This window comes from Pelophylax lessonae (genome assembly GCF_965119305.1).
Source record: "Pelophylax lessonae genome assembly, chromosome: 4".
In the NCBI taxonomy this organism is placed as follows: domain Eukaryota; kingdom Metazoa; phylum Chordata; class Amphibia; order Anura; family Ranidae; genus Pelophylax; species Pelophylax lessonae.
This window is the reverse complement of record NC_138771.1, coordinates 199,974,163-199,988,766: the sequence shown is the minus strand read 5'-3', so window position 1 is coordinate 199,988,766 and position 14,604 is coordinate 199,974,163. Positions and strand designations below refer to the sequence as shown.

At 42.0% G+C, this 14,604-nt stretch overlaps 1 protein-coding gene across 1 annotated transcript in view; it reads right to left on the bottom strand.

Annotated features, from left to right (window-relative positions):
* Positions 1-5,170: 5,170 nt before the first annotated feature.
* The window catches only part of SLC2A13 (solute carrier family 2 member 13), a 421,105-nt gene continuing 411,671 nt past the window's right edge, over positions 5,171-14,604 (bottom strand). The window contains exon 10 of the mRNA XM_082254444.1: positions 5,171-6,073. Coding sequence (XP_082110570.1) covers positions 5,847-6,073 — 227 coding nt within the window. The 3' untranslated portion in view covers positions 5,171-5,846. The remainder of the gene's footprint in view (positions 6,074-14,604) is intronic.

The following is a 14,604-nucleotide window of genomic DNA, read 5'->3' as shown; positions in this document are numbered from 1 at the left end:
TATTGATTAGATTATAATTCATGCGTTATATTATATATATATATATACACATATATATATATATATATATATATATATATAAAATTTAAATGTTATGTGTGTGTTTTGTGCAACGTTCAAAGTTTGAATTTCCCTCCCTAGTTCCGCTCCCATGCAGCATTGCTGCTGCAGGGAACGGAACTAGGAAGTCATCACACCGATGGAGGACGGATGAGCGGCGGGGATCTCAGATGGCTGGCGATCACAGCAATGGGAGATCATCGCTGGATCGCCAGGAGAAGGTAAGACACTGCTGCGCGCTCTGCACATCCACCTCGAGCGGGACTCGGGGATACCGATAACAGCATAGAAAATCCACCCCGAGTCACGCTCGGGGATACCGCTAGGCAGGTTAAAAAATAAATAAAATCACATGTACATAGGTATTCACAGCCTTTGCCATGACATTCAAAAGTGAGGTCAGGCGCATCCTGTTTCCACTGATCATCCTTAAGATGTTTCTACAACTTGACTGGAGTCCACCTGTGGTAAATCCAGTTGATTGGACACGATTTGGAAAGGCAAACACCTGTCTATATATAGTCCCACAGTTAACAGTGAATGTCAGAGCACAAACCAAGCCATGAAGTCCAAGGAATTGTCTGTAGACCTCCGAGACAGGATTGTGTCGAGGCACAGATCTGAGGCAGGGTACAGAAACATTTCTGCAGCATTGAAGGTCCCAATGAGCACAGTGGCCTCCATCATCCATAAATTGAAGAAGTTTGGAACCACCAGGACTCTTTCTAGAGCGGGCCGTCTGGCCAAATTGAGCGATCAGGGGAGAAGGGCCTTAGTCTGGGAGGTGACCAAGAACCTGTTGGTCCCTCTGACAGAGCTCCAGCATTTCTCTGTGGAGAGAGGAGAACCTTACAGAAAAACAACCATCTCTGCAGCACTCCACCAATCAGGCTTGTATAGAAGAGTGGCCAGACGGAAGCCACTCCTCAGTAAAAGGCACATTACAGCCTGCTTGGAGTTTGCGAAAAGGCACCTGAAGGACTCTCAGACCAAAAAAAAAAAAATAAATAATTCTCTGGTCTAACGAAACAAAGATTGAACTCTCTGGCCTGAATGGCAAGCATCATGTCTGGAGGAAACCAGGAACCGCTCATCATCTTCGCAATACAATACCTACAGTGAAGCATGGTGGTGGCGGCATCATGCTGTGGGGATGTTTTTCAGTGGCAGGAACTGGGAGACTAGTCAGGATTGAGGAAAAGATGAATGCAGCAATGTACAGCGACATCCTTGATGAAAACCTGCTCTAAAGCGCTCTGGACCTTAGACTGGGGCGAAGGTTCATCTTCCAACAGGACAACGACCCTAAGCACAAAGCCAAGAAAACAAAGAAGTGGCTATGGGACAACTCTGTGAATTATCTTGAGTGGCCCAGCCAGAGCCCAGACTTGAACCCGATTGAACATCTCTGGAGAGATCTGAAAATTGCTGTGCACTGACACCCCCTATCCAACCTGATGGAGCTTGAGAGGTCCTGCAAAAAAGAATGGGAGAAACTGCCCAATAGTAGGTGTGCCAAGTTTGTTGCATCATACTCAAAAAGACTTGAGGCTGTAATTGGTGCCAAATGTGCTTCAACTAAGTATTGAGCAAAGGCTGTGAATACTTATGTACAGTACATGGGATTTCGTTTTTTTTTTATTTTTAATAAATTTTCAAAGATTTCAACAGACTTCTTTCACATTGTCACTATGGGGTATTGTTTGTAGAATTTAAAGAAAATAATTAATTTAATCCATTTTGGAATAAGGCTTTAACATAACAAAATGGGGGAAAAAGTGGAGTGCTGTGAATACTGTCCGGATGCACTGTATTACAATGCTTATTACTACTTGGTTACAGATATACATGTTTCTTTTTAGTAAGTTTATTTTTCCAAGAGAGGGCTGCCTTCATTCGCCATGTTGTTTGGAACTATGCAATTATTTTGTGTGATGCACCCAAAGGTCTCTTGGGTACCCTTTATACTTTAACATGGCTACCTCCCTGTACCATGGCAAACCTTTGTTATATTGTTATATCTGATCGTGAATCTAGTAAGATTTTTTATTATTATTCTTGAAAACGAATTAAAATGATTGAAACAGAAACTTAATTTATTAACAGAGAATAAAAGGGATGAGAATGTTAACAGAAATAGGTGTAAACTAAACTTAAAGTAGATGTGCAGCTTTTAGTGAAGTTTAAATTGTTAGTTCTAACTAAGCTGGTCCAAACAAACTATTACTTTTACTACTAGATGTGCCCACTCTGTGCGCTGTATAAACTGTATTTAGCTACATACAGCTTTACAGTGGTATATTCCAGCAGTGGGATGGGAACTGCACATTGCATACTAGCTCATTATGAAATACTTACCTTAGAATATAAACCCCTGCAGTGCCGCCCAACCACCGATAACACAGCAGACATGTTCGGCCATCCTTCTTCCTGGTTCCCATCCTCCGGCCATCTGATAGGCCGGAGGCATGAAGACATCACTCCTGCGCATGCCACCATTCATGACACAGGGCTCTGAAGGAACGGCACGGGTGGACGTTCCTTCAGAGCGCATGCACTGATGACGTCAGCGGCTGCATGCAATGTAAATATCTCCTAAACGGTGCATGTTTAGGAGATATTTACAGTACCTATAGGTAAGCCTGTTTATAGGCTTACCTATTGGCAAAAGTCATTGAGGGGGGTTTATAACCTCTTTAATGTCACAGAGTATAAACAAAAAAAACATTTAGCAAAAATTATACTCTTTTCCTCTCTTTCCAAAAGAAATTGGGAAAATAATCGGTGCACTATATATAATTATATTATACTGTATATTTAAATTATCCCTGAAGCCATTATATTAGTTCATATGCTCCTTTTTGCTAGATTATTTATGGCTTTACGTGATGCCATTGGCTAATAAATTGTATATACAGCCAAAATTTTATCTGCAGTTCTGATAGAGAGATTTCCTCTCACTTACTATGACAGTGACAAAGGTTTCATGGTTTCACCAGGCACAGGCAGCAATAAAATGTGTTTTTTTTTTTTGGTAAGGCTAAAACCCATGTCAGCTTTCGATTGCTGTCTGTGCCCCTGTTGCACATTTTACCCCTCTTTCCTGTTTGGTGTAACCGTTGTCACTGTGACAATGAGTAAAGGCAAACTTCTGACAAAGCCCAGGATAGCAGTAAAAACAGAAGTTCTAGAAAAAAAATCCGGGCTTGCACATTAAAGGCTGTCTTTTGCAAAAAAAAAAAAAAAAACCCAAAAGTTATTAAAACAATAATAAATGCACAACATTGTGCCTTTGTTATTTATTTTTTAAATGATCACTTGGATAATATAAAGTGTGTGCACACACACACACATATATATATATATATATATATATATATATATATATATATATATATACATATACACACACACTTCTTTGCCTTTATTTAATGTATGTGTATTGTTGTATGATCTATTGCTACAACACTGTATTTAAGAGTGACATCACTTTTACCAATTTAATAAACTAAATGTATTCTAATTTCTATAGTTTACATTTCTTTACTTTAAATTATATAGATAGTGATTAGCACAACAGCAATTTACATCAAACTTCTACACACTCAGTTCCTAATCCTAGCACATCACTTGTCCTGTTACTGGGAACTGAGAACCAGTATAAGCTGCTACTTTCTGTTCTGTAGGATTCTTGGTTTAAGGCATCTTTTGTATCACTATAGCTGGTTTGTCGGTATATTCTCAGGCAGTACGGATTAACCCAGCGTTGGATGGAAAAGAAAAATAAATCACAGTCTATCAATACTAAATAACCAGATATATAAAGTGATTTGGTCCACACAGAAGCTCTGTTTGAACTGAAGTTCATAAACATCAGCCTGGACAAAGTATGTGTGGTAATGTATGCTGGATTTACTGAGACTTATGTGTACAAGTTAAGTTATCAGCTCAATCCTAAACACTTCCCAATTTCTCAGCTTGGGACTGGCATGCACAATGTGATAACAAATGTGCATAGCTACTTTGTACACACATTTGGGACAATTTAGATAGGAGCCAATTAACCTGCCAAAATGTTTTTGCAGTCTGAGAGGAAACCAGAGTACCTGGAGGTAACCTGCTTGAACACAGCAAGAACATACAAACTCAATGCAGACAGTATCTTGGCCAATATTTGGCCTGCTGTGCTGCAAGGCATAAGTGCTAACCACTAAGCCACTGAGCCACCCCTCACCAGCTCTTACCAGCAGTCTATAAAAAATAAGTTGGTATAAAATGGTTAACAAAACGCTCCAACAAAGAAAACTGAAAGAGCTCTGAAAAAAGTACAGACAATAAGTCATTAAATTGTTTTTTTCTAAGTTCAAATACCTCAAAGATTTAAGACTATTTAATTTTCTACAACAAAAAACATTGATCATCATTCCCTTTTAAGGCCGAAATGTTTCCTACATTCTAAGGAAGCACTGGAAAAAAACACATACTGTGCCTATTGTATCAATAGTTCCTAATGTGCAATCTGGATTTTAATGACTATTAGTTATTAGATTAGTCTGTCTGATCTGTGTAAACTGGAAAAGTGTGTCTACAGCAACCGTGGTAAACAAAAATGTCCTGCTGACACTTCAGTTAATGTGATAGCTGTAGCTGTTTGTGTTAAAGATCAATAAAATTCTGTTAAACTTTGGCACACTTTTCTCCAAAATGATAAGTTTTGCTGCGCTTGTTAAGTTCAGGATTTAAAAAACAAAACAAAACATGTATACTAACCTAGGTGTATGTAGCATTGATCTGATGCTGCATCTGTCCCCCGCTGGCTCTTCAGAGAACTGAGTGATCAAACACCACTGAGAGCTCAGTCTTCTCATCCGCTCTAAGCAGAGAGCCGTGACGATCAGTCAGCAGGTCTCTGTTCTCCCCTCCAGCGCTTACTGGAGTGGTGAGCTGTAGAGGGTGTGGGAGGGGCTGGTTCAGGCTCTCAGAGGATCGCTGAGAGCCTGAGTCAAATGCTGATCCAGGCCTCTGAGCCGATCTTTTCTGAGCTTGGCCTGGCTCTGTAACGTCAGCTGAGAGCAGGCAGAACCAATTGCACTCCTGTGATCCATAGGAGAAGTATGGCCAAATAAGCTTTGGCCATGATTTTCCTTTAATTTTACCTCTTATTATTAATATGTTTTGTGTCTGGTTGTTTGACAAATATTTTGGATTATTACATACAAAAAGCTACCCTTCAGTAACAATGCTGAAATTGTAAAATGCTACATCTTAAATGGTATTTTAAACAAAATTCTAAGAAACATTTTCTACAACATGTTGTTTGCGTCTAGCTAAACACAGCCAGATCAAACCATGCAATAATTTTGGCCGATAGGTTTTGATCATGTGCATGTTACGATAACGCCTCCAGCTATGGCATTAACAAAAGGAAGACTTAAAGTAAGATGATGAGAAATTTTACAATCGTAGCATTTAGTACTATTTTACAGTCACCTTTGAAAAAAGTAAGGTAATGAGATTAACCTAAATCATGATTTTAAAACTAGTGTTTAGAGAACAACTGTAAAAGGAATTAGAAAATCCTTTTCCAAATATGACCAGCCATTTATTTCCCAACATATAATTGTTTTGCTCTTAAGTAACTGAAATGTCCTTTTAGACCAGTAATTTTGGTAGGGTTTAATTTAAGCTCTCCAGAGGACCAGACCAGAAGCAGGACTGTGAGGTCACTTATAGCTGTCCTTCTCCAGACGGTTGTTAAATGATTGGTATGCATCTGCCAAGGAAAATTATTCCACATCAGAGGCATCATTGTCAGAAAGATGATAATTACTTCCCTTGACGCGAATATATTCTATATATCTCCCCTCATCAGTGTCAGAGGTACCACATGTACAAAGTCTATTTTCAAACAGAGATTCAATTTCCTCCAACTTCTTTCCCTTAGTCTCTGGGAGGCAGCCATAGGTGAATAGAAGTCCAAGAGCAGCAAATCCTGCATACAAGAAAAAAGCTCCTGCAAAACAGAAATTAAAAAAAAATTATGAAAAATGTTTACTTTGAGGTTACGTACGCTAAAATATGGATTTTTGTTTTTTGTTTAGACTGTTTAAAGATAAAGAAAGTAACAAAAAGAAGATGTGAAAGCAAGACTGGTAGGGGGGAGAGAGAGAGAGAGAGAGAAAGAGGGAAAAAAGGAACAGACTACTGACATCAATACATTATTATACAGGATTATTATACAGGATTTACAGTATATAGTGCCAACAGTTTGCGCAGCGCTTTACAATGTGAGGGAAGACAATACCTTTACAATACAATTCAAAACAGGAGGAACTAGAGGGCCCTGCTCGTTAGAGCTTACAATCTAGAAGATTACATGAAGATTATACTGTATCATTTGCAATATCCTTTTTATCTTGGAAACAGCAATCCCACCGCTAATAGCGAGTAGCGATGTAAATGATTAACACTTTTGAATAGTAAGTTTGATTTACATATAACTTATGTTTCATGAGACATATTTTAACCACTTAATCCCCGGAGGATTTGGCTGCTAAACGACCAGGGGGTATTTTGCGAATTCGGCACTGCGTGACTTTAACGGACAATTGCGCGGTCCTGCGACGCTGTACCTAAACAAATTTGACGTCCTTTTTTTCCCACAAACAGAGCTTTCTTTTGGTGGTATTTGATCACCTGTTGTGCTTTTTACTTTTTGCGCTATAAACAAAAAAAGAGCGTAAATTTTGCAAAAATAACAATATTTTTCACATTTTTTTATATGAAATTCACCCCAAAAAAATGTAAAAATCAAAATTTTTTAACATTTTCGGCCAATTTGTTTTATGCTACATATGTTTGGTAAAAAAAAAACACAAAAAGCGTATTTTTATTGGTTTGCGCAAAAGTTATCGCTTTTACTAACAAAGGGAAAGATTTTTGTCATTTTTGTTGTTTTTTTTTTTAACGCGTAATGGCGGCGATCTGCGATTTTTTTTGCGGTACTGCGACATTGTGGCGGACAGATCGGACCCTTGACTGACATTTTTGACACTTTTGGGGTTACCAGTGACATTTCTACAGTAATCAGTGCTATACATATGCACTGTTACTGTAAAAATACACTGGTAGTGAAGGGGTTAACTTTATTTGAGAGGGAGGGGCTGTGTGTGTCCCTAGGGGCATGATTCTTACTGTGATTGGCTGTAGCTTGAGGTGTAAGGACACTGATCAACGGTTCTACATAGTAGAACCGTGTGATCAGTGTTTTTACACCGAGGAGAATGACAGGCAGCTTGTTTACACAAGCCGCCTGACTTTCTCCCTCTCCCCCGACGATCGCCGAGTGACCGGCGGACATCGGGTCCGCCGGTCACACGCGCGGGGGGGTCCGTGACCGCGGGAGCGCGCCTCCACGCGCGCGCGCTCGCTCCCCAGACGCTCCCAGGCTAGTGACGTTAATTAACGTCACTCTGCCTGGCCGGGGCTGACCGCCGCAGTAAATTTACTTGCGGCGGTCGGCAAGCGGTTAACTTGCCTGCCATAAAATGCCTAACATTGTTATTGCCATAACATCTGCCTCTGCTGGCCACAATTAACCCTTTCGCGCCTAAAGGTAAAACGAATGTTAATGCCTAAGCACAATTTTGCAATTTTGACATGTGTTAGTAAACCACACATATCATCACAACTACTTTCTGCATCCAGGTGGATTATACCTTGTTTTTTACAGGATAAATTGGGCTTTCATTTGGTGGTAAATGGTAATGGACATCTTTAGATTTTTGTTTTATCATCATAAAACTGGCCCAAAATAAAAATAAAAAAATCATTGTTTTAAATGTAACTGTTTATTTCTTGCTACTACCATAACTTACCACCAAAGAATAACCCAAAATACATTTTCCTGCCCCCGACAATCACAGCAATACCACATATGTGTATGTTAGTTGTTGTATGTACCCGTAGTACAGCCCAAAAACAATAGTGTACATTTTGCTTTTTTATCCTACCTAAAACTCACTGACATTAAAGCAGAGTTCCACTCAAAAGTGGAACTTCCCCTTTAAGGCCTCCTGACCCCCTGCCATGCCACATTTGACATGTACCCGCTCCCACTTCTGCTTGGGCCACACCCCCTCCCTCCCTGCAATGTTCAGTGACACCTCACAGGTCCCAGAAGTTTGCCCATCCACTCAGGACGCGCAGCGCAACTTGCGCATGTGCAGTGTGCACCCGGCTGTGAAGCTGCAAGCTGTCATGGCTGAGTGCCCACACTAGAGATGCCAGAACCACAGGGAGAAGTGGGAGAGAATCGAGGCTCCCGCCGGTCGCATCCCTGGACCGTGGGGTAGGTGAGTGTGTGTTTATTAAAATTCAGCAGATACACTTTTTGTAGCTGCTGACTTTCAATAAACACAAAAACATGTGGAACTCCGCTTTAACTGACATGGATACAAAGTTAAAAAAATGCTTTTTAAAAAAAAAAAAAAAAAATTCTGCCTGAAATATTTTGAACATGACCTTTGACTGTTACCTGACCCAAACACTATCTCTAGCATTGACCTAGACCAAACCTTATACTAGCCTTTTTTTTTTTTCTTTTTAGCTTTTTTTTTGTTACATTTTTTTTTGCCCCGCAGGGTGAGCGTGATCCAATGGGTCTCTCTTACCATTTAAAGAGAAATAAAACAGAGGGGTGGGCTTCACAGTGATTGGTAACTGTGCTAGCCAATCGGAGGCTATCACAGTGATCAGGTGACCCGGAAAAGGAATTCCGGGTCCCGATTGTTAGTAAGGTCGTTTCCAGCACAAAGACAGATATGCATATATGCAGTCCCATAGAAGAAAGCCTAGTCCAGCGAGGCGAAATGTGTGTGTGTGTGTGTGTGTGTGTGTGTGTGTGTGTAATGTCAGCGGGAAGGGGTTAAGGAAAATGTACTCAATCCTAACGCCCCAGAAAATTAACCAGTGCACACATTCTTGCCAAAGAAGGTCCCCTGCATAGCCTAAAGCAGCCTGTTTACAAACGTACACCCTAAAAATGGAAGGTATTTAATATTGTTCATTACGTCACAAAAGCAGTCCATGATAATTGGTACCCAAGGCAAAGTTGGCAATCTCTAATGTTTTATTAACATAGCACCAACATATTCTAAAACAACTAATTTTACCCCCATTGCTAAATCCTTGTCCCATTAACGTTTCATACTTCTATTATTCAAAGCCACCAGCCCTCACCTTGCTAAACATCTGCTTACTGAAGCCACAGTAAACTGATTACATTTGTACAATGAGGTGCAACAAGTTAGAAAAATGACCTTGTGTGCAGGACATGGCTGTAACATTTCTTGGTAGGCACTTTCTTCCAATTATTAGCAGTGCAAAGTGTATTTTCCCTGTTGATCAGCAATCTATAATGCACATTTTCTTTCATTCTGTGCTGCCAAGTGAAATGTAGTGCCCCTTTCTTTACAAGCCCTAGTGGATAGCTGTGCTCTTGACAGATGCTTCTGCTTAGCCACATTATATGGTTCGCATTTAATAGAAATAGACTTTTCATTGTACCATTATAAAACATTCCCTCTAAATTAAGTGGATAAAATGTTTTCTACATGCACTTGAGAGATTTCCAACATCCAGATAAAAGCAATATCTTGACTAAAGCTAAACATCGCTGGAGCTATCAACTAACGCAATTAGAGATATACAATTATGAAAAAATTAATGCGGTTATAAGCTTCCGACATGAAATATGAACAAAGCATATCCCTCTATAGTGTATACTTGTCTCAATTGAAAGCACTAAGTATAATTCCTGTCTGCTGTTTCATTCCTCTTCTATCAGCATGAATCACTTCTGACAAGTTTTCCAGACACCAAGAGAAATAAGGTGACAGGGGAGGGAGTTGCAGCAGATTGACAGCATCAGCTCTGTTCCTGTGTGCTGGGTGAAGAGGGGTGTGTCCCTTCCTTTCAATCAGCCTTCAGAACTCTTCTCACTGAGCTATGCAGAGTGTAACTTCAGCTCTCCGCCCCTTTTTTCCAGACAGCTTGGACAAGGCTTTATGATTTTTACACTTTGCAGGGATGTAGGGAGAAGAGAAGATTGCAAGTAAACAGATACAACATATGTAGGAGGATTTGTTTCATATCTGTGTATCGCCTGAGACCAGTCACTTCACTGGGCATATGAAAGGGTTAACAACCACTTTGAAGCCACATTCATGCTTTTTTTTTTTACCCAAATTTGGTGCTGTAAAATCTTCTATACTAGTAAACAGAGATTCAGCACAGAAAACATTCAAAATAGTGAATATTTTATAAAGTGAAGTTACATTATGTGAACCAACCTTTGATAAACATACAGGCATAATCAATATGTTCAGGTTATTCTATATTTAAATCTTTTTACAGAAAAACTTCTAACACAAAACTGAAAGAAATCCAAGAGCGGCAGCCTTCAAAATCACTGACAAAAGAGCTGCTTAGTGATGGGAATGTCTGCAAATCTTTAGTAATTACTGTAAATATTATTGTGATCAAACACAGATGTTCATCTTTGCTTATCTTATTTATTGCAGAGAAGGGCTGAATGCATTTTAACCACTTCAGAAATCTACATTAGCGTTAGAAAATAATAGAGCAAGAAGGAAATAGTTTGTTAAGTGCATCATTATGCCTGTTCTTAAAGGGAATCAGTCATTGTTAAACAGCGCTTATTAATTTGCACTATAAATCTTAGTCATCTAGTACAAATTATACCTCTGTTAGACAGAAAGGTCACTATGTCACGAGAGGGTCAAGGAGCAGACATCTTTAGCTACGTGGTCAACAGCAGAATTGTCTACCTCACTAATTACACACATTATGTATCTTTATATGGATATTTAACAGCTTTAGGCATCATTCACTCTGGCATTCCTGTATTTAGCTTTTACAAATGCAGAAGTGATCTGAGAAGTATAAACAATTTTTAATGCTTCCCTAATCCCTTTTTCCCTGCATTTAGATGTTTTAAAGTAGTTTTAGCCATTTTTATACCCTGACGCATGGAAATCTGTCTTCTCTGAACAAAGCTAAACAGACTGCCCCTAAATACAAGTTAATGCACAGTGTAAATGGCACCATTGAAAAATCATTACATGTATTTTGAAATGTTTCTAAATGCATATAAACGCAGATTTGACTGCATCAGTGTGAATGAGGCCTTACGTTTTGATTCATACAAGCACGTTCAAGCTGTTTTCTCTGTCACATGAGCCAATTCTGTTTCTTCTCTGTACTCTCTTTATTTGCACCTCAGGCAGTTATACTAGTAGCATTTAAGCGTGATGGTTTTCACATTACTGGACCTAAGGTGCTTTTATTGTAAAAATAATTGTTATACAATTATGGTGTAAACTGTATAGTTATTATGGACAGTGTAACAAGGCCAGGAAGATGCAGTCCATCCAAACTTCAGCACATTAAAGCGGTTGTAAACCGCTGAAGGAAAAAATATAATTTTTGTAAGAACTTACCGTAAAATTCTTTTCTCCGAGTCCTCTGACAGTCGCCGCCCACTCATTCAATCTGCACGTCTGGGTATGGGCCTTCTCCACAGGAGTAAGCTAGGCAGAAGATTTTGTTAGAATAATCACAAAACCTTTGTATAGACACACCTACAGGGAGGGGGCTGTCCCTCTGGTCAATACCCCCAGCTAGCTTCATTCCCAATTCAGTTTGGTAGCAAGCAGTATAGAGATCCATGAACCCCAAAAGAGGGGTGGGGGGCGGCGACTGTCAGAGGACTCAGAGAAAAGAATTTTACGGTACGTTCTTACAAAAATTCTATTTTCTTTTACGTCCTCTGACTGTTGCCGCCCACTCATTCAATCTGCACGTCTGGGACGTCCTAAAGCAGTGTAGATGTGAGGGGTAAGAAAATGTAACCCTCAAAATGGCAACGCAGCACCCAGGTCAGAGAAAATAATCTTTTCTGATCCAGAAAAGGAATCACTGGGTAACAAAAAAGCTCAACAGGAGCGAACCCAGGAAAACAAAGAAACAAGGAATAAACCCAACAGGAGAGGACAGGTACAAAAAACTACCCTGTCTCCCCTAAGGCACTGCCGCACTCAAAACTTTGTGGCCAAAAGAGGCATCCGCTTATGCCAATACATCAAGTTTGTAAAACTTAGTAAAGGTATGCACGTACGACCAGGTCGCCGCTTTGCACACCTGAGTCACCGACGCCTGATGGCGGAAGGCCCAAGACGCACTAATTGCTCTGGTAGAGTGTGCTGTGACAGGGAAAGGAGGAACCTTATCCCTAATCGAATATGCCTGCACAATCGTCTGTCTGATCCATTTAGAAATGGTTGCCGCAGGCGCAGCCGTACCCTTCCGAGGTCCCTCGGGAAGGACAAAAAGACAATCCGACTTCCTGAAGGATTCAGTAGACGACAGGTAAACTCTGATCGCCCGGACCACATCCAAGGAATGCAAAGCAAACTTCTTAGGATGCTTAGGCCTCGCACACAGCAAAGGCAAGACAATGTTCTCATTGAGGTGGAAGTCTGAAACCACCTTCGGAAGGAAAGACTGATGAGGTCGCAAGACCACTTTATCCTTATGAACAACCAGATAGGGGGAGCGGCAGGACAAGGTCGCCAACTCCGACACCCTGCAAGCAGATGTGAAGGCAACTTTCCGGGACAGCACAGGCAGAGGAATCTCCCGGATGTTCTCAAAGGGAGGACGTTGCAAAATGGACAGAACCATATTCAGGTCCCAAGGGGGAGCCAGATGACGCACCCCTTTGAATGAAAGTGCGTATCAAGGAATTTGACGCCAAGGGGCGTTGAAACAGAATGGCCAGCGCAGAAAACTGGCCGTTATTAGTGGTCAGCGCAAGACGCTGCTCCACACCGGTTTGCAGGAAAGCCAACACCCTCGCCAACAAAAAGGAGCGGGGAAGGAACCCCTGCAACTCACACCAGGCAAAATAAGCCTTCCAGGTACGATAATAAATCTTACCAGAGGAAGCCTTCCTAGCCTTGAGCAAGGTAGGAATGACCACTGACGAGAGACCTCTGTCTCTCAAGAAGTGGCTTTCAACAGCCACGCTGTCAAAGCCAGTGACTGTAAAGCAGGATGGAAGATCGGCCCCTGAGACAGAAGATCGTCTCTTAGCGGAAGCCGCCAGGGAGGCTCGATGACCATTTGCATGATGTCCGCGTACCAAGACCGACGCGGCCAGTCTGGGGTCACCAGACTTACCAACCTCGGTTCCGAGACCAACCTGTGGAAGAATCTGGACAACAACTGAATCGGAGGAAAGGCATAAATCAGCCGATACTGATGCAAAGGCACCACCAACGCGTCCGAGGCGTCTGCCAGAGGGTCGCGCGTTCGTGCCACAAACCTTTCCACCTTGTTGTTGAGATGAGACGCGAACAGATCCACATCCGGGGATCCCCACATAGCATCCAAAACACCTCCGGGTGGAGGGACCATTCCCCCTGATCCAGGGTCTGGCGACTCAGATAGTCCGCCTGCCAGTTCTCCACACCTGGAATGTGAACTGCCGAAATCGCCGGGACCTGCGTCTCAGCCCAGGACAGAATCTCGGCCACTTCCTTGGCCGTCCGGGCACCCCTGGTGCCTCCTCGGTGATTGATGTAAGTTACCGCAGTTGCGTTGTCCGTCTGTACACGCACTGGGCAGCCCTGAAGACGATCCGAACAACGGAGCAAACAGAGCCTGATTGCCCGCAGTTCCAAGACATTTATCTGCAGCGAGGATTACCCCTCTGACCAAGTGTCCTGGGCACATAACTTGCCCAGAACTCCACCCCAGCCAGACAGGCTGGCATCCGTGGTAACCACAGTCCATAGCAACGGTCAAAAGGACTTGCCTTCCGTCAGAGCCGGAGACTGGAGCCACCACAGGAGATCCGATCTCACCTGTGGGCTCAAAGAAATCCTCCTTCCTAAAGACTGAGGATGTCTGTCCCACTGGACCAGAATCCCCGCTTGAAGAGATCTAGTGTGAAATTGCGCAAATGGGATTGCCTTTAAGGCCGACACCATCAAGCCCAGGGACCGCATGCAGGTCCGAAGCGAGGAGAACTCGTGGTCCCTGAGGGACCTGACCTCGTCCTGCAGGATGCGGAGCTTGTCCTCCGGAAAAAAGACGTTCACCTGGGCGGAGTCCAGAATCATCCCCAGGTAAGGGAGCTGAACAGAAGGGGACAAAGTCGACTTCTGAAAATTGATGGTCCACCCAAACTCCAGGAGCGTCTGAACCGTGATTGACAGATCACGCAACAGCGTGGCCCTGGAATTCGACCTTAACAGGAGATCGTCCAGGTACCCAAGGATGGCAATCCCCTGTAGAACAGGAGCCAACACTTTGGTAAAAACCCTTGGATCTGAAGTGAGACCGGAAGGCAATGCCACGAACTGATAGTGCTCCTCCGCGATTGCGAATCGGAGGTACCTCTGATGACCCTCGTAGATAAGGAAGTGTAGATACGCATCCTTGAAGTCGATGGAAGCC